At 46.4% G+C, this 19,874-nt stretch overlaps 1 protein-coding gene across 1 annotated transcript in view; it reads left to right on the forward strand.

Moving 5' to 3' along the window:
* PLAA (phospholipase A2 activating protein) overlaps positions 1-19,874 on the forward strand; it is a 40,956-nt gene that overhangs the window by 15,925 nt on the left and 5,157 nt on the right. Inside the window, exons 8-12 of the mRNA XM_075931461.1 lie at positions 2,760-2,917; positions 9,813-10,032; positions 15,160-15,228; positions 17,250-17,321; positions 18,794-18,895. Coding sequence (XP_075787576.1) covers positions 2,760-2,917; positions 9,813-10,032; positions 15,160-15,228; positions 17,250-17,321; positions 18,794-18,895 — 621 coding nt within the window. The remainder of the gene's footprint in view (positions 1-2,759; positions 2,918-9,812; positions 10,033-15,159; positions 15,229-17,249; positions 17,322-18,793; positions 18,896-19,874) is intronic.

Genomic DNA, 19,874 nt, shown 5'->3' on the forward strand with positions numbered 1-19,874 from the left:
AATTTCAAGAGGTCATCAAATCTAGTCTCCTTCACTCATGGCACAACTAAACACCATCTAAGCTATCCCTCACAGGTGTTTGTCTAACCTGCTCTTAAAAATCTCCAGTGATACAGATTCCACAACCTGCAGTTTATTCCAATGTTTATTCATCTTTTCAGGAGTTGTTCCAATATGAACCTACTTTGCTGCAATTTAAGACCATTGCTTCTTGCCCAGTTTTCAGATGTTAAGTAGAATAATTTTTCTCCTTCCTTCTTATTAACAGCCCTTTACGTACTTGAAAGCTGCTCTCATGTCCCCTCTTGGTCTTCTCTTTTGCAGATGAAACAAACCCAGTTCTTTCAATATTTCCTCCCAGGTCATGTTTTCTAGACCTTTAATCATTGTTGCTCTTCTCTGGACCTTCTCCAATTTGTCCACATTTTTCCTGAAATGTGACGTCCAGAATTAGACACGGTGTTCTAATTGAGGCCTAATCAGTGCAGAGTAGAGCAGAAGAATTACTACTTGCTTGCTTAATATATCCCAGAATGTTTGCTTTTTTGCGACAGTGCTAGACTGTTGAATTATATTCATCTTGTGATCCACTATGACACCTAGATCCCTTTTCACAGTACTCCTTCCTAGGCAGTCGTTTCCCATTTTGTACATGTGCAGCTAATTGTTTCTTCCTAAGTGGAGTACTTTGTATTTGTCTTGATTGAATATAATTCTTTTTATATAAGACCATATAGCCAGTTTGTCTAGATAATTCTGATTTATAATATTTTTCTCAAAAGCACTTACCATCCCTCCCAGCTTGGCTTCATCTGCAAAATTTATAAGAGTATTCTCTGTCATGGTCTGAATAATTAAGATATTGAACAGAACCAGACCCAGAACTGATCCTGAGGAATCCAACTCATTATGCCCTTTCAGCATGACTTTGAACCATGTTGATACCTATTCCCTGGGAATGGTTATCCAACCGGCTATGCATCTACCTTATAGTAGCCCAATCTAGGTTGTATTCTCCTAGCTTGTTAATGAGAAGATCATACAAGACTGAATCAAAAGCCTTATTAAAATCTAAATATACTACATCTACTGCTTCCCTTTATCTACAAGGCTTGTTAGATATATCTCCATATATTATATCTCATAGAGCTAGAAGGGGCCCTCAGAGGTCATCATGTCCAGTCTCCTGCCCTCACGGCGGGGACCAAGTACCATCCCTGACAGATTTTTGCCCCAGATCCCTAAATGGCCCTGCTCAAGGATTGAACTCACAACTCTGGGTTTAGCAGGCCAATGCTCAAACCACTGAGCTATCCCTCCCCCAGGTTGCTCTGACATAATTTGTCCTTTACAAATTCATGCTGATGGTTACCTAGCACCTTATTATCTTCCAGATGTTTGGAGATGGACTCTTTTAAATTATTTGCTCCATTATCTTTCCTGGCATAGAAGTTAAGATGGCTGGTCTGTAATTCCCGGGATTGTCCTTATTTTTTTTTTATTTTTTATTTTATTGACTGGCACTATATTTGCCCCTTTTCCAGTCTTCTGGAACCTTTCCTCTGTAGTCCATGACTTTTCAAAGATAATAGCTAATGGCTTAGAAATCTCTTGAAAACATCTAACATGACTGTCTATTTTTTAACTTTGTTCTTTCCTTATTTTAGCTTCTGAACCTACCTGATTTTCACTGGCATTCATTATTGTAGGTGTGCAGTCACCACCAACCTTCTTGGTGAAAATCGAAACACAATCATGAAGCACCTCTGCCATTTCCATACTTCATTATTTTTTCCCTTCCCATTGAGTAATGGGCCTCCTCTTGCTTCTAATATATTAGTAGAATGTGTTTTAACCTTTATATCTCTAGCTACTTTGATCACATTTTGTACCGTAACCTTTCTAATATTGCCCCTCCATACTTGTTTCATTTGTTTATATTCATCCTTTGTAATTAAATTGAGTTCACTTTTTGTGGGACTCCCTTTAGGTTTTTGGGTTTTTTTGTTTTTTTGTTTATGATCATTGAAGATGTCCTGGTTAAGATAGGGTGGCTTTTGACTTACTTCTATTTTTCCTATGCAGTAGAATAGTTTTGCTTTTGTGCCCTTTATAGTGTCTGGAAAAACTGCCAGCAGTCTTCAGTTTTTTCATCTGAGACTTGTTCCCCTTTGATCTTACCTACTCCCTCTCACCCACAGCTGAGTTTGTGTTATGTAGCAATACAATTAATTTTTTATCTATGTCCATGGTATTATGGAGGCATTCCTATGCCTCTAATAAACTTTTTGTTTCTGAGGATTTAGTTCATGTATCATTCATGGAAATGGAATACGTTACATTTATGATGAGCCTGCTTTATAATAGTGCAGTAGTTAAGCATTGTGATTCAGTAAGGGACTACATTATATGATTTTGTTTTCCTTAAAGAAAAAAAAATAGCTTCATAACAAACTTAACATTTTCAAACTATGAATGTTGAAATAGAACTGATGTCTTAATTGCATTACATTTATTCTTTAATGTATTTAATTCAAAATGAGGATCCTTATATGAAAAGAATAGTACCTAGTGAAATAAAATTATGCAGTGATAAAAGCTATCCAGATTAAGCAGAAAAAGATTTTTTTTTTCCAGTCAGGAGGCAAAAATCTGAGCCAAATTCATAGGCTTAGTTACTTGGTCATGGTTTTTATTTCTCATTCGAAGCTGCTTTACTACCTTATTTCTCTCTAGCTATGCAATTTTTTTATTTCTAGGAACAAGAGAGGGACAGACACGACTAATTAAAGATGACAGGAATGTTGAAGCCTATCAGTGGAGTGTTAGTGAAGAGAGATGGATCAAGATTGGTGAAGTGGTTGGCTCATCTGGAGCTACACAGCAAACATCTGGAAGGGTTTTATATGAAGGAAAGGTATGTAAAGTGTTCTTCAGTCATCATATTCATGTCTCAAATGATAATGTGGGGCTTTTTGTATGAAATACAGGAGGCCTTAGTGATTTTCAGATTTGCTATTCATGGTTCTCTGTATTGATGGGGGAGAGGAGGGCGGTCTCCTGTAGGGAAGGGGACACTGTGGCTCCTCATATTTGTGAATTTTGCCATTTAGGATAGTACCAAGAATGCTTCCACCGCAAATGGTGAGGGTTGCCTGTAAACTTTTTAATTAATTAGGTACTTTCATTGCTTCATTATCGATCTCAGGCCTATCTCTTATTCAGAAGCAGAAATGTTAGATTCTGTCCTGACCTACTATATTACTGTAATATTTCTGAAACGCATTTCCTGGGGCCAACTAGCTGATGTGAAAAATTGTGTAACTCTAGACAGTCGGTTTAATTTATTCAAGATTGAGTTATTATTAATTATTGCTTATTGCTAATGTTTTATAAGATTTTGATTATCCTATGGCCTGCTTTTCAGTACAGCCAGTTCCCAGGTTACGTACAAGATAGGGACTGTAGGTTTGTTCTTAAGTTGAAATTGTATGTAAGTCGGAACTGGCGTCCAGATTCAGCCGCTGTTGAAACTGACCAGCGGCTGACTACAGGAAGCCCGAGGCAGAGCTGCTCTGCCCCGGCTTCCTGGAATCAGCCGCTGATCAGTTTCAACAGCGGCTGAATCTGGACGCCTGGGACAGAGCAGCTGGAGCGCTGCTGGGTAGGTCCCCGCAGCGCCGCACCTCAGCACTGCGGGGACCAACCCGGCAGCACCCCACCTGCTCTGCCCCAGGCGTCCCCAAGTCAGCCGCTGCTGAAACTGACCAGCGGCTGACTACAGGAAGCCCAAGGCAGAGCAGGTGGGGTGCTGCCGGGTTGGTCCCCGCAGTGCTGAGGTGTGGCGCTGCGGGGACCAACCCGGCAGCGCCCCAGCTGCTCTACCCCAGGCGTCGGCAAGAAAAGCCTGGTCTGATGTGTGTGTGTGTGTGTGTGGGGGGGGGGGGGCGCACTAGCTGCGCTCCCCCCCCCCCCCCCCCCGCCCAGCAGACTAGGGAGATGCAGGCGGCGGGTCCGCCGAGACATGCTGCGGTCCCACTGCCCGCGTCCTCCGCGGCGAGAAAAGCCTGGTCTGCTGGGGGGGGGCGGGGGGGGGGACCGCGCACTAGCTGCGCCCCCCCCCAGCAGACCAGGGAGATGCGTGCGGCGGGACCACCGAGGGAGATGCGTGCGGCGGGACCACCGAGACACGCCGTGGTCCCGCCGCCCGCGTCCTCCGCGGCTTTGCTCCGCATCTCGGCGGTCCCGCCGCCCACGTCTGTCTGGTCTGCTGGGGCGCCCCCCCAGCAGACCAGGGAGACACGGAGCAGCTTTTCTCGCCGCGGAGGACGCGGGCAGCGGGACCGCGGCGCGTCTGGGCGGTCCCGCCGACAACGTCCTCCGTGGCGAGAAAAGCCCCGTTCGTATGTAGGGATCCAACATAAGTTGGATCCACGTAACTCGGGGATTGCCTGTACTTGTAACTTCTGTTGACTTCATTGGGAGCTGATGTATGTCTAAAATGGTCACTGGTTTGTCATGCTACATACATGCAACACCACATTTTCATAGAATCCTAGGGCTGGAAGAGACCTCAGGAGGTAATCGAGTCCAACCCCCTGCCCCAAAGCAGGACCAACCCCAACTAAATCATCCCATCCAGGGCTTTGTCAAGCCAAGACTCAATCTCTAGAGATTTTTAGGTTCTACCACTTCCCTTAGTAAGCCATTCCAGTGCTTCAACACCCTCGTAGTGAAATACTTTTTGCTAACATCCAACCTACATCTCCCCCACTGCAACCTGAGACCATTGCTCCTCGTCTGTCATCTGTCGTTACTGAGAACAGCCTCCCTCAATCCACTTTGGAACCTCCCTTCATGTAGCTAAAGCCTACTATCAAACCCCCTCACTCTTCTACAGACTAAACAAACCCAAATCCCTAAACCTCTCCTCATAGGTCATGTGCTTTAGCCTCCTAATAATTGTGGTTACTCTCCATTCGACCCCCTCCAATGGACCTTTCTATAGTGGGGTGGGGGAGAACTGGATGCAGTACTCTAGGTGTGTTCTCATCAGTGCTGAATAAAGGGGAATAATAATTTCTCTAGATCTGCTGGAAATGCACCTTCTAATGCTCCCTAATATACCATTAGCCTTCTTGGCTACAACGGCACATTGTTGACTCCTATCCAGCTTCGCATCCACTGTAATCCCCAAGTCCTTTTCTGCTGAACTACTCCTTAGCCAGTCAGTCCCCAGCCTGTAACAGTGCTTGGGATTCTTCTGTCCCAAGGGCAGGACTCTGCACTTGTCCTTGTTGAATCTTATCAGATTTCTTTTGGCACAATCCTCCCATTTGTCTAGGTCACTCTGGACCTTATTCCCTACTCTCTAACATATCTACCTTTCCCCCTAGCTTAGTGTCATCCACAAACTTGCTGAGGGTACAGTCCAAGCCATTAATAAAGGTGTTGAACAAAACCGGCCCTAGAACCGATACTTGGTCAGCTTCAAGCACAGAGTCCCACCAACCAGAAATTGAGCCATTGATCACTACCTGTTGAGTCTGATAACCTAGGCAGCTTTCTATCCACCTTATAGTCCATTTATCTAATGCATACTTCCTTAAATTTCTGGAAAGAATAATGTGGGAGATCACAGAAAAGCTTTGTTCAAGTCAAGGTATATCACATCCACTGACTTCCCCATGTCCACAGAGCCAGGTACCTTGTCATAGATGGCAATCACGTTGGTCACGCATGACTTGCCCTTGGTGAGTCCATTTTGACTATTCCTGATCACTTTCTTTTCTTCGGCTATGTCTAGACTGCAAGTTTCTTTCGGAGCTTATTTTGAAAAAGAGCATCCAGATGTCAGAAGCACAACGAAAAACTATGTGCTTTTTTTGAAAGAGAGCCTCCAGTGTGGACACTATATCTCGCATTTAAGGCCACCCGAAACCAGTTCAAGCAGGGTATTGGGTCAGCAATTGCTTCCAGGTGCTGTTGCCTAAGGCTAGCTGAGACATGCTTAAAGGGACCCTCCCGGACAGCTGTTTCTCAGCTTTTGCTGCTTGCTTACCTGCCTTGCCAAGGGACAGCAAAGCTTTTGCAGTGCGTACTCTGGTTGCCCAGCTTTTGGATACCACAGCATACTCCTTGCCATGGAGCCAGAGCTGCCTCAGGGTATGCGATGACCCCACACAGCCATGATGCAGTTTCTGCAGACCGCCTTCATGGTCCTGCAGGAGCTCGACACTGAGCTCATCTTTGAGACCCTCATCCTGTGTGCAGGAGTGAGACCCTTCCAACTGCACCTCATAGTGGAGAGAAGGTTCTGGAGGCTGGACACCAGTTCTGACTGGTGAGACCTGCTGGTCATGGAGCGGTGGGATGACAAGCAGTGGCTCCAAAACTTCCAGATGAGGAAGGCCACATTTATGGAGCTGTGTGCCTGGCTCACCCCTGCTCTCCATCAACGGAACACCCAGATGCTACCCGCCATCCCTCTGGAGAAGCGGGTCACCATTGCCATCTGAAAGCTTGCCTCCCCAGACAGTTACCAGTCTGTGGGCAACCAGTTTGGCATGGGAAAGTCCACCCTTGAGGCCCTCCTCATGGAGGCAAGGCACTCTCGGCCTGCAGTCCCTGCAGGGAGGAGGACTGGAAAGGGGGGGACCCTAGGAAAAAGGAGATGGGGATGGGAGATCTAGACCCCATCGTGGCTGGATTTGCCGCCCATGGCTTCCCCAACTGTGGGAGAGCCATAGATGGAACCCATATTCCCATAGCCACACTATCGGGCCACACTATCGGGCCACCCAATACATCATCCGTAAGGGCTATTTCTTTATGGTGCTGCAGGCCCTGGTTGACCACTCTGGATAGTTCATGTATATTTTCATCGGGTGGTCAGGAAGGGTGCATGACGCCTACGTTTTCAGAAATTCCAGCCTCTACCACAAGCTGGTGGCTGGCACATTCTTCCCCCAACCCGTGATTTTCGGGTTGGGGAAGTGCAGATGCATCGTGGGGCGATACGGCCTATCCCTTCGTGCTGTGGCTGATGAAGATGTACACCGGCCACCTGGACCATAGCTGGGCCAATTCAATGCCTGCCTAAGCAGGGCCTGTATCCAGGTAGAATGCTCCTTCGGGCTCCAGGGCACGGTTCAGGTGCCTACTAACAGACCTTGATGCGGGGGAGCACAACATCCCCAAGGTGATCTCAGCCTGTTCTGGTCCCCAGCCTGTAACAATGCTTGGGATTCTTCTGTCCCAAGTGCAAGACTCTGCACTTATCCTTGTTGAACCTCATCAGATTTCTTGTGGCCCAATCCTCCAATTTGTCTAAGTCACTCTGGACCTTATCTCTGCCCTCAGGCGTATCTACTTCTCCCCCTAGCTTAGTGTCATCCACAAACTTGCTGAGGGTACAATCCATCCCCTCATCCAGGTCATTAATAAAGATATTGAACAAAACCAGTCCTAGAACCAAAAGTTGGGGCACTCTGCTAGAAACCGATCGCCATCCTGACATTGAGCCATTGATCACTACCCACTGGGCCCAGCCTTCTAGCCAGCTTTCTATCCATCTTACTGTCCATTTATCCAAGCCACATTCCCTTAACTTGCTGGCAAGAATATTGTGGGAGACTGTATGAAAAGCCTTGCTAAAGTCAAGGTATATCACATCCACTGACTTTCCCGTGTCCACAGAGCCAGTTACCTCATCATAGAAGCTAATCAGATTGGTCAGGCACTACTTTCCCTTTGTGAATCCATGCTGATTATTCCTAATCACTTTCCTCTCCTTCAAGTGCCTCAAAATAGATTCCGTAAGGATTCCTTCCATGATTTTTCCAAGAACCGAGATAAGACTGATCGGCCTATAGTTCCCTGGATCGTCCTTCTTCCCTTTTTTTTGACGATGTGCACTACACTTGCCTTTTTCCAATCATCCAGGATCTCTCCTGATCTCCATGATTTTTCAAAGATAATGGCCAAAGGCACCTAAATGACTTTTGCCAACTCCCTCAATACCCTCGGATGCATTAAGTCCGGACCCATGGATTTGTGTACGTTTAGCTTTTCTAAATAGTTCCTAATCATGATGGTGCACGCCTCTTCTGGCCCTTGGCTGGATCTTGGGAGCCCTGATCATGCTCCCTGTGAGGGCCAGGAGGGTCTTGTGGTTGCGCCATGGATCCCAGTTTGTGTGACTGGGGGAGCTGTGCAGTGAAGTGCAACTCCCAGGGCTGGCTTCCTGACACAAGGTTTGTCCTAGATGCCTGCAGCTTTTAGAGCTGGCTGGAGACGGGAACTATAGAGTTCTGATTAGTTTGGACGGCGTGACCACTAGGGCACCTGTGTTATTTCCTTGAGGCCTCTTTTTTTTTTCCGACAGAACTCCCTCTTCTGCATCCACACACATCTTTTTCCAAAAAAAAAAAGCTTTTTTGGAAAAAGGCTTCTTCCTCATAGAAAGATGTTTACTGCCATCAGAAAAACCCCTCTGTTCTTTTGGCTTCTTGTTGAAAGAACACAACAACAGTGTGGACGCAAATATTGTTTTTTCTGGAATAACGGCCGTTATTCTGGAAAAACGCTGCAGTGTAGACATACACTTCCAAGTGCTTCAGAATGGATTCCTTGAGGATCCCCTCTGATTTTTCCAGAGACTGAGGTGAGGCTGACTAGTCAGTAGTTCCCTAAAGTGTCCTTTTTCCCTTTTTTTAAAGATGGACACTACATTTGCCTTTTTTTCCCAATTGGCTGGGACCTCCCCTGACCTCCAAGAGTTTTTAAAGATAATGGCCAATGGCTCTGCAATGACCTCTGCCAACTCCCTCAGTATCCTTGAATGCATTAGCTCTGGTCCCATGGATTTTATGTCCAAGTTTTCTAAATGGTTCATAACCTGTTCTTTTTCCACCAAGGGCTGTTCACCTCCTCCCCATACTGCATTGCCTAGTCCAGTAGTCTGGGAGCTGACCTTGAGACAAAAAAAAGCTTCGAGCACTTCAGCTTTTCCCACATCATCCGTCACTAAAGTTACTTGCTTCATCCAGTAAGGGTCCCGCACCTTCCCTGACCACCCTTTTATTTCTAATATGCCTGTAGAAACCTTTCTTGTTACCCTTCACATCCCTTCCTGATTACACCCCTGGATGCTCGAGCAATATGTTTATACTCCTCCCTAGTCATCTGTCCAAGTTTCCACTTCTTGTAAGCTTCCTTTTTGTGTTTAACTCGCTAAGGATTTCACTGCTAAGCAAAGCTGGTCGCCTACCATATTTGCTTTTCTTATTGTGCATCGAGATGGTTTGTTCCTGTGCCATCAATGAGGCTTCTTTAAAATATTACAGGATCTTTCGAAAAGGCACCCCATTGTCGAAAAAACTGTGTCTAAACTGCGGTTTCAGTTTCAAAATTGCGCTTGTTTGAAACAGCGCCATGACATGATTATGCAAATGAAGCACGGGATATTTAAATCCCCGCTTCATTTGCACTTTAGAACTGCTTAATTTACATTCCTCTGGTGACAGAAGGGTGTAGTTTAGATGTAGCCTACAGGAAACCATAGCTTCCGTTCACAGTAAAATAATAGCATTTCCTCATCTAGCCCATATTCCTTTAACTGTTTCCAGTATTTTTTGAAATTGTTTAAATATTCTCACAGCTAACATGGTAGAATACGATATTTTTCAAAGTTATCAAAACCAGAAACCTTAGTCTAGTGTCACTTTCCATACTGTTTGATGTATTTGTGGATCGAAAGTTGTGATCGCATTTTTTATTTATTTCCATTTTTTTTTTATTTTCACTTGAAGGAATATGATTATGTTTTCACTATTGATGTGAATGAAAATGGGCCTTCCTACAAATTGCCATATAACATCAATGATGATCCATGGCTGACTGCATACAATTTCCTGCAGAAGAATGATCTAAATCCCATGTTTCTGGATCAGGTGGCCAAGTTTATTATAGACAACACCAAAGGACAAATGCTAGGGAATACAGGCACTGAATTGTCAGATCCCTTTACAGGTAAAGGAAAAAATTATCACTGGTATGCACTTTTAATTCAGAAAGCTAACATATGAGATCTTAATGTGCTTAACTATAAGGTGTGTGTACTTTTCTGTCTGTGGCATACAACACATTTGTGATCATTCTATCTGTACAAATATGTACAGTTTAGCAGAATGCTGGAAAAGCATACACTATATAACAGTGCAAATATTAGCCCATTAAGTCTGTAAATTCAATATCCAGAACTTGCATAGTAAGATACTGATTTGCCTTTTCTAGCATCTGTTCTTGAATTAACTTCCACTACATTTGTTTAACTGCTGTATTGAGTTCACATATTTTTGTTAAACTGAATCTTCAACAAAAAATTAGTCAAATTTGCTCTTCAGTTTTCTGTTTATAATCCATAAACCCTTCTATCGAGCCCCAAAGTTTCCAGCCTTCCCTCCGTCCACCCTGTCCTGCAGCCTCCGCTCACCATGCTGCCAGCCCCAGTGCTCTGGGTGGCATGGTTGCAGCTCTGACTAGGTGGTACGGTGAGGAGCAAAGAGGTTGGGGGCGGACGGAGTTAGATGAGGTGGTAGGGTCCTGGTGGTGGAGGTCAAAGCTTTCCAGTGATGCGATTCTAGAGGTGGGGGAGGTGGAACATGTGGAGCTGCCTCCCCATCCCACCAGCAAGGACTGGCCCCAGCCTGCAACTCCTGAAGCCCCTTTTTTAATCCTGTCCTGCTGCTATGACCAGAGAAACAGGTCTCTTCCCCTTCTGTGGCACCTTCCTGCAGGGACCAGAGGAGTGTGACTCTACTCCAAACCCTGCAGGGCTGCTACAGCTAGGGTTGCCAGCTGTCTGGTATTCAGCCGGACAGTCTGTTTTTTGGACCCTCTGTCTGGTTAAAAAAAAAAAAAAATCAGAAAATACTGGACATGTGCAGTGTCCGGTATTTTCCGGTTTTCCAGCTGGGTGCCTGACGGAAGCCTGGGGGGAGTGGCTGGGAGGTGGGACACGATCAGTGCTGGGAGCCTCTGGTTGTGTCTGACGTAGGAGTGGGGGGGTGGGGGGGGGGGGCGGAGGAGAAGCCCTGTCCGTGCTCCTGAGCGCTGTTCAAGCACATTGTGGAGCCGTAGCCGGACTCGCTCATGCTTCGCTGGGACAGTGTGCGGGACAGGCAGCGCCCTGGGATCTACATGTGCCTGGATCAGTCCCGCTCCCCACCAGCCTATTCTCTTCCCCCTCCCGGCCAGCCCTGCTTCTTGCCAGCCGGTTCTCCTCCTCCTGATCTCCCCCGGCCAGCCCCACTTCCCCCCGACATTCCGTCCTCCCCCCCGAACCAGCCCTGCTTCCCATCCCCCCGCCAACCCTGCTCCCATCCTGGCAAGTCCGTTCTCCCCCCATCCCCCATCAAGTGTGTCCAGTATTGTTTCTGAAGCTACATGGTAATCCTAGCTACAGCTGGGACAAAGGCACATTCCTCTGGCCCCAGCAGGGAGCTGCCAGCAGAGAGGGGTCTCTCCCCGAGCCATGGTAGCTTTGTGCACTGCAGCCCTGGTTTATTAGCCAACTGCATGGCCACACAGCTCCGAGAATACTCTGGAAGTGAGGAGTGGGAAGGGAGGGTTGGATAGGAGGTAGCCCTCTACCTAGACCTCGATACAGTTTTTTTTAATCTTGATGTGAATCACAGGCCAAAAAGTTCAGCCACCTCTGCTCTAACTATCTGTCACCAACAGAAATTAGTCTAATAAAAGACATTACTTCACCCAGTTTGTCTTTGTACAATTTGGAAAGTGCTCAGGTGGTAATAAACAAGGTGCATTACCAAATTGGATAGACTAGTACAGTAAACTTCTGATAATCCGGCACCTTTAGGACCCAGGGGGTGCCGGATTATCTGATATGCCGGACTATTAGAAGGGGGGGGATGTATGAGGGGGATAGGGTGGGGGGGATGCCACCCCAGACCCATCATAGCCCTCCCTTCCGATAGTCCGGCTCTGCCCCAGGAGTTCCTGATTCAGCCGCTGCTGGTCAGTTACAGCAGCGGCTGAATCAGAGACGCCTGCAGCAGAGCAGCTGGAGTGCTGCCAGGTTGGTCCAGTAGGGCCGACCCTTGGCAGTGTGAGATCAACCCGGCAGCACCCCAGCAGCACCAGCTGCTCTGCCCCGGGCTTCCTGGAGTCAGCCGCTGGTCAGTTTCAACAGCAGCTGAATCGGGACGCCTGGGACAGAGCAACTGGGGCGCTGCGGGGTTGGTCCAGTAGCGTTGCTCCTCGGCGCTGCGGGGACCAATCCAGCAGCACCCTAGCTGCTCTGTTCCAGGTGTCCCCAAGTCAGCTGGTGCTGATACTGACCAGCGGCTGACTCCAGGACACCTGAGGCAGAGCTGCTCTGCCCCGGGCTTCCTGGAGTCAGCCGCTGGTCAGTTTCAGCAGCAGCTGAATCGGGGACAGCTTGGGTGCTGCTGGGTTGGTCCCACAGCCCCGAGGGGCAGCGCTATGGGACCTACCCAGCGGCACTCCAGCGGCTCTGCCCCCAGCTTCCCCGATTCAGCTGCTGGTCAATTTTAGCAGCGGCTGAATCGGGGAAGTTGGGGGCAGAGCAGCTCCAATGGTCCGGCTGCCCAGAGCACTTCTGGGTTCCAGATGGTGCCGGACCATCAGGAGTGCCGGACCATCAGATGCCGGACCAATGGAGTTTTACTGTATTTGCATCGTCCAATCCGATTAAAGAACAAAAAGTAAATTGTGTGTATTTGGAAAGTGGAAAGTAAACTCCTTTTTTTAATTAATTTTTTTTAAATAAGGTGGTAGTTGCAAGAAAACTTTTTTAAAATTATTATTTTGAAAATAAAATTTTAATCTTTGTCTTATTTCAAATGTGTGTCAGTGACTTCTTGAAGATAGTCGAAGCTCAGTGAACAGACATTATTTTGCATGCAAGATTTAAATGTATCTTCCTTTTTGGAGGTACCAGATTTGCAATGTAAATCTCAGTCTACATTGAATCATTTTAACCCAAGAATGCCTTAATTTTGCAACATAGATGGTTGATTTGGCAGGTTGCTAGAAGTCTGAGGATCGCAACAAACATGTAGGAATATATACTACTTTTAAGTGGGGGTGGGTAGGCGGGAAACCTAGGTCTGTGGTCACCAACCCGTCGATTGCGATCAACTGATCGATCCTGGGGGCCCAACAAGTCGATTGCTAGGCTTTCGGGGGGCCCCCCTCACTGCCCCTCACCTTCAAGATGAACGTCGTGATGATGCTACTTCCAAGGACAATGGAGGTAGCGTGGGTTTCCGGGGGGCGGGGAGTTCTGAACCAGGTCCTGGAAGTGCACGGACTGCTCTTCCTCTCCCCCCACTGCATTCTTCACCCAACAGCTGGCGCGGTACCTAAAATGCTGGACCGTTGCATGCTGGGGGCTTTGTTCTCCTGCTGACTTCCTGTGCTCTGGGAAGGGGGTGGGGGTCCAGGACTGTGCCAGCTCCACCTGCTCCGGCAGTGCATGCTGCCATGGGGAGTGGAGGAGCAAAGCATGCGCTGCCCAAGCAGTTGAGGCTGGCGCGGTCTGGGACTCCTCCCCTCCGCCCCATGCAGAAAGGCAGCAGGCACACGATGAACCAGCGTTTGTTACCACGCTGCTGTTTGAGGGATGGGGGAGCAGCCCACGCATTTCCTGGGCCTTGGCGTGCAGCTGCAGGATCCCCAGATACCAGTCCTTGTCCCCTCTCCCCGCCCAGACCCCCACAAGTACCCTGCCCCAGACCGCTGCCCCGGCACCCATTGGCACCCTGTCTGCCCCAGCACCCACAAGAACTCTGTCCCATGCCCCAGCACAGTTGGGGCCACATTAGTGAGGCTTGAGGGGTTGTGTTTTTGTATCTCATTTGTGTGGCCCAGATGGACTTTTCTGTGGGTCAGCGATCCCCTGACTCAAAACAGGTTCCCCTCCCCTCTCATAAAGACAATGCTGAAATCTTTTGTGCTTGAAGTAATATTTTATTTAAAAATGAAGCCTGGCCAACAAGCCCCCAATTGGGGCCAAGCCCTCATCCAGTCATAACATTCCTGTACCCCCCCACCCGGACCCCAAATCTGAACCTACCATATAGTGGAACCCCTTGTCTTGAGCCTCTCACATCCCCAAACTCCTGCACCCCCACATCCTCAGTCTTCTGCCACAACAGACTTGCACCATTCATACACTGCAAATCTGTGTCCTGAGCCCATCATACTCCCCACCTCCCTGCCCTGAGCCCCTCACACAACCCAACCCAAACTCCTGCACCCTCACATCCACAAGCCTGTGGTGTGCTCAGCACCCCCACCCTCCACCTGAGCCCAACACTCCCCAGCCTGGACCCCCCCTCTCTGAGCCAGCATCTCCTTCTCCACATCCTCCTGCATCCACATTCCCTCCCAGAGCTTGCACCTCTCACCCCTTCCCACACCTAAATCCCTCATTCCCATCCCAGATCCTGCACCTCCTGTCTGAACACAGTGAGGCTTGACTGAAGGAGTATTTCTGGCAAACACGCTCTTTTGGCAGCCCCTGTATTCCTTGTTCCACAAGGAATAAGGGGGCTTCCAAAAGAAGGAGGTTTTCTGACATTTGGCCCAGTCTAGACCGGCGAAATGTGGGGAAAAAATTCTTCCAACAGAAGGATTGAATAAAAGCAGCAGTGTAGCTGTACCCTGAGAGTGAATAAGGGCCGGGGATAGCAAGTGATGGAGCAAAGGGGAACAGAGAGGGCTGGGTCTTAAGGAAGGGGTGGGGTCTTGGGGAAGGGATGGAGTAGATCTTGGCTTGTCCTGACATTTTAAAAGTGATCTTGGGTGTAAAAAGGTTGGAGATCACTGCCCTAGGTGCTCAGCTGGCTTGGCTAGGTGACTAGAAAGTGTGCGTGCGTGCACATTTGGGTGAGTATAAATATAGATTTTTCTGAATTCATCAGAAACAAAAACAGAACCATCCTGGCAGACATGTTTTATCTCCCTCCAGTTAAAGGTTATTAAGGCACATACTGCAGTCAGCTTTATTTTGAACCACTTTTGCTATTTGAAGAGTGACCAGTGGACAGACTAATAGGTTTCAACATAAGAGAATAAACTGACTTTTGTTTTCTTACTACTTCATAGGCAGTGGTCGTTACGTTCCTGGCTCTTCATCTGAGTCTAATGCTGTACTTGCACCAGATCCATTTACAGGTATTACGTAACTTAATTTTTGGTGCGATTCCTCTGACAGGCATCAAAAGGTGGGTTTTATCATTTTCTAGCCCAAACAGTAGCCAACAGAGAGCACTAAATTTCCACCCATCTCTTCATTTTGGGGACCACAGTGTTGATCAGATTGACTTGTCTTGACTCAGAATGACCAGACTGAATCCTTTGCTTTGATAATCCACTGAGAGAAGTGATGAAGTTCCCTTCTCCATCTCTCAAACAGTGAGCTTGTCCTCTACAGTGTATTTCCATTCCAGTTGCAGAGGAAACAATGTGATTAACCCTCATACTTGCTAAACTTTTTTGCTAAGCCACTTAGCTGGAGAAAGGATAAGTTTTTTTTCAATGAAATTTAACAAGATAGTCTATTCTTACTATTGTTTTATTTGAACAAAAACTCTTAAATGTAAGAGTAACACTCAAATTAGCAGGATTGTGACCACAACTGTTGGTGAGGGAATAAGACAATCGCTTGGCACTTGAGAGAGGTTAGTTTGGCTTGTATTTTTTAACTTGTTTTGTTCTAGAAGAAATGGGACATAGCCAGCGTATCATAGTGTAGCACAAGGGTCAGCAATCTATGACACTTATGGCATGTGAACAGATTTTCAGCGGTACGTGGGAGGTAGTTCAGCCCCAGTTCTCCTCCCCCATGCAACCACTGGAGAGCCCTCTCCCCTCCTTGTAGCAGGATAGGCTGTGGTGGGAGGAGGCAGCGCTGGGGATGAGGCTCCTCAGCAGTGCCTCAGATGACCCCACGTGGTCAGGGGCCAGCCCCAGAGCCTGGAGGTGCCATTGCCCCGGCAGTTGCTGCAAGGGTATACGAAGGCAGGTAAGTGTCCCCTCTCGTGCCCAGACCCCAACACCCAAATCCCCCTCACTTTCCTCCCTCCCACCAAGACCCCGCACTCTCAGCTTGCTCTGACACCCTCCCTTGTTCCTGCATTTTCCCTTTTGGCCAGACACCCTACCCCCATCCTGTTCCTACACCCTCCCCCTCTGGTCTGGCCAGACAAACATACCCCCACGCTACTCCTGCATCCATTATTGCTCCTGCACCCTCTTTCCTGGCCACCCACTGCACCCTTCTTTGCTCCTGCTCCCTCCAACTGGCCCAGACACCCTGCTTCTGCACCCTACTTCCCACCCAGACCTCATAACTTCTCCCTTTTCTGTACACCACCTCCTTCCCAGATCCTGCACCGCCTCACTATCCTGCATGCTGGCAGCCCTTTCTCACACACTGACCCCCTCATTTTTGTCCCTTCCCCAGAGCCTAAAGGGTCCATAAAATCCATTAACCCTGGCACCCCAGAAAAGTAAATCTGGCCTATGGAAAATCCTGAACCGCAGTCCTCTGTCCCTTCCCCTCACTCTGTGAGGCTAGAGCACCAGAGGGGTGAGGTGTCTCAATTGGGGCCACACAAGTGAGGGTTGGGATTTTTTGAAGTTTTTTTGCTTTTCACTTGTGTGGTCCCCAACTGATTTTATTTTTTTTCTGTGGGTCAGTGACCCTCACCCATAAAAAGTTCCCCACCCATGCCATAAATAAACATTTGAAATCTTTTGTGTTGGACATATTTTACTTTATTTAAAATGAAATTTGATAAATTAACATGAGAGAGTTAAAATGCTTAATCTGTTAAATAATTTAAAATAAACTGTTCTCCCTAGTTGCAGCTGGTTCTGAGAAAATGGTAACCATACCCAGCCTGCCCCTACCCTGCTCCTTGTTTTGCCATCACACACTGATTTGTGAATAACTTAAACCTTGGCATGCCACTTCTGAAAGGTTGCTGACCCCTGGTGTAGCATAACCCTCAGACTGGGTGTAATGCTGAGGAAAAATTGTCTCATATAAAAATAACATTTTAACTTTGCGGGCTATATAGATATTGTGATTGTTGTGATACACTTTCATCAATACCAAAAAACCCTAGTTATCTTTTTACTTGATTTGCTGCAGTACAAATTAATTCAATCCCTCAATTGTTGTGTTTTAGGCGCTGGTCGCTATGTCCCTGGTTCTGCATCAAATGTGGTAGCTCCTTTAAGTGGAATTGATCCATTTACTGGTAAGGGCTTCATCTCACAAATAAACATTAATTAATCTTTCTTTTCAGTTTCTGTTTTAATTCTGGAAGAGTCTAATTGTGATGAGATTTTTATGTTAAGTTCAATTATTTTCAAAGCTGTAGTAAAAGAAAGTTTCCTGTTCACTGGCTGTGCTCTGGTGGGAATTGTACAGTAAAATATAAAAATATGTAGTGTTAATCTGTCCCTTAACCTCACATTCCTTTGATTCTAATGGTATGTTAAATAGTTTTCAGCTCAGACAAATGGTATCGGTGGTTCAAGCCAGAGAAATGAGTATAGCCCAATTTAAATAGCTAAGTGAATTCTGCTAATATAATTTTAGCAAATCAAAGATAATAGATAAAATCTGATAATTCATTGCTAAAGTAGAGGAAATTGAGAGATTTCTTTGGAGAGACAAACTTTCATTCCATATAATGTTAGGTGTTTAAGGATAGCCACTAGAAATTTTAATGTGTACCTGAGTACATGGTTAACCGATGAGCCTGGGCTCATTGGTTAATATTCTTGGTTACATGCAGTCTCTCCCCTCTCCCCTGCACTGCTTCCATAGCAGAGATAGCGAGGGGAGAGGTGGAGATAGGTGCTGGTGCACATGGGGAACTGGTTTTTAAGTAGACTCACTGAGCTGCCTGCACCCTCTTCTCTCTTCCCCCTGTACTGCCGCCTCCCACAGAAGCAGCAGCGCAGGGCGGGGTGGGTGGGCAGGCAGGTGGGAGGTAGTGCTCATAGGCGTGCCTGGCCCTGCACTGCTGCCTCTGATATTGAGCCATTGGGGGAAGAGGGAGCGTTGCTGGCAGGGAGCTGGCACTGACTCAGCTTTTCCCCTCTCTCCCCTCCCCCTCCGACGTGTACACTGTGTAATCACTGAAAAATTCAGCAGTTACACAAATACACACATTTTAATATCCCTAATAGCCACTGATACATGCAGACCGCCTAATCATTTGCATATTTATTGTGAAAATGACACAATGAAGATAAAGGTTTTTTTGTGGATTAAAATTTGTAATGGCCATACTTGTCTCACATGTGATATCTGCTCTCCAGAAAAAACATCTTCAATTCTAATATTATTTTGGGGAAGGTCTGTGACTTTTCTTACATAGGAAGTTGAACTAGATGGTCACAATAGTCCCTTGGAATCTTTAAATCTATGAAACAATTGTGAACTGAATAATATGTGTGTGGATTGTACTGAAATCTTAGTTATGTACTTGCTACTGTGTAGGAAAGGATTTTCTAAAAATTAATTATGAATGACTTATTTGTAATTATGCTTTTTGGTTTTGCAACTATTGTAAGCACTAATGGTATAATTAGTGGCAAATTGAAGGAGCAACAGGAATAGAAAATATATAGCCAGTGATTTTCATTTTCTGAAAGGAAGTTACTATTTGTTATCAAACACTATTCTCTGTTGAATTTCTAATACCTCTACCTTGTGTAGGAAGAAGTGCTTATCAATCAAACAATGCTAAAGCTGAAAATATTTATTTTCCAAAGAAGGAAGCTGTCACTTTTGACCAGGCTAACCCCTCGCAAATATTGGGTGAGTTGTTTGTTTTAATTCCTGAACCTAATTTTGGAAAATGTAGTTAACCACACCCTCAATGCGTCCAAGAAGCTACATTAGTTTTATCGTCTCTCCAACCATCTAGTCCTGCACAAATTATATTTTTCAATCCCAACTCCAGGGAGATTTACAATATAGAAGGGTATTTTTCACAATCCAAGTCGTTGGGGATTGGTAGTGCAGACTATTTCAAAATGAATTAATTTTTCTTTATATAAAACTAGAAGACATACCTGTTGTTGCTCAGATCCTTCAGGAGTGGGGGTATAGAAGTCAAGGCAAGGGCTTGGGGATATAGGAGCTCAGGGCAGGGGGCTGAGGGTGTGTGTGGGGGAGGTTGCAGATGTCAGAGTTTGGGTTAAGGAGGGGCTCATGGCAGGGGATTGGGGTGCAGGAGTCCGGACAGGGGGGCTTAAGTAGCTTCATATGATCATAAAGAACTTATGAAAATATATGATCACTCCAAGCCCAGTCTGTTGCTAGAGAATAGAGAAAACATTCTGTAATTCTCTAAGCTGCTGGTTGCTTGAGGATAGTGGTGGTCTCTGCTATTCACATGCCTTTATTTGTGGGAAGTTTTCATCAGTAAATAGCTTTAGTCCTGCCTTTGCTGTTACCCCTAAATTCTCCCTGTATGATGGAGAACAAAATTGGCTAATTTTTACTGGCTTAATTGCTAACTATAGGATTTCCAGTAGCTGTGCAAACTGAAATTTGCGAACAACGGGGCTAGAATTTTTTTTAAATGAAAGCATAGATCTGCAAACATTGATGTCGCCAAGTAAAGTTTTTCCTACTAGCCCTATGTGAGTGAAATGTTCAAATGGTAAGTTAGTGGAACTTGGGGGCTAGAGCTTCCAGCTACAAATATAATTTAGGGTTTTTTTTCAAGATAGATGCTGAGCCAGTCCTTCTAGGACTTCTGTTGGTTATCCGGTACAAATTGGACAGAGGG

Source organism: Pelodiscus sinensis, chromosome 6 (assembly GCF_049634645.1).
Source record: "Pelodiscus sinensis isolate JC-2024 chromosome 6, ASM4963464v1, whole genome shotgun sequence".
Lineage (NCBI taxonomy): Eukaryota > Metazoa > Chordata > Testudines > Trionychidae > Pelodiscus > Pelodiscus sinensis.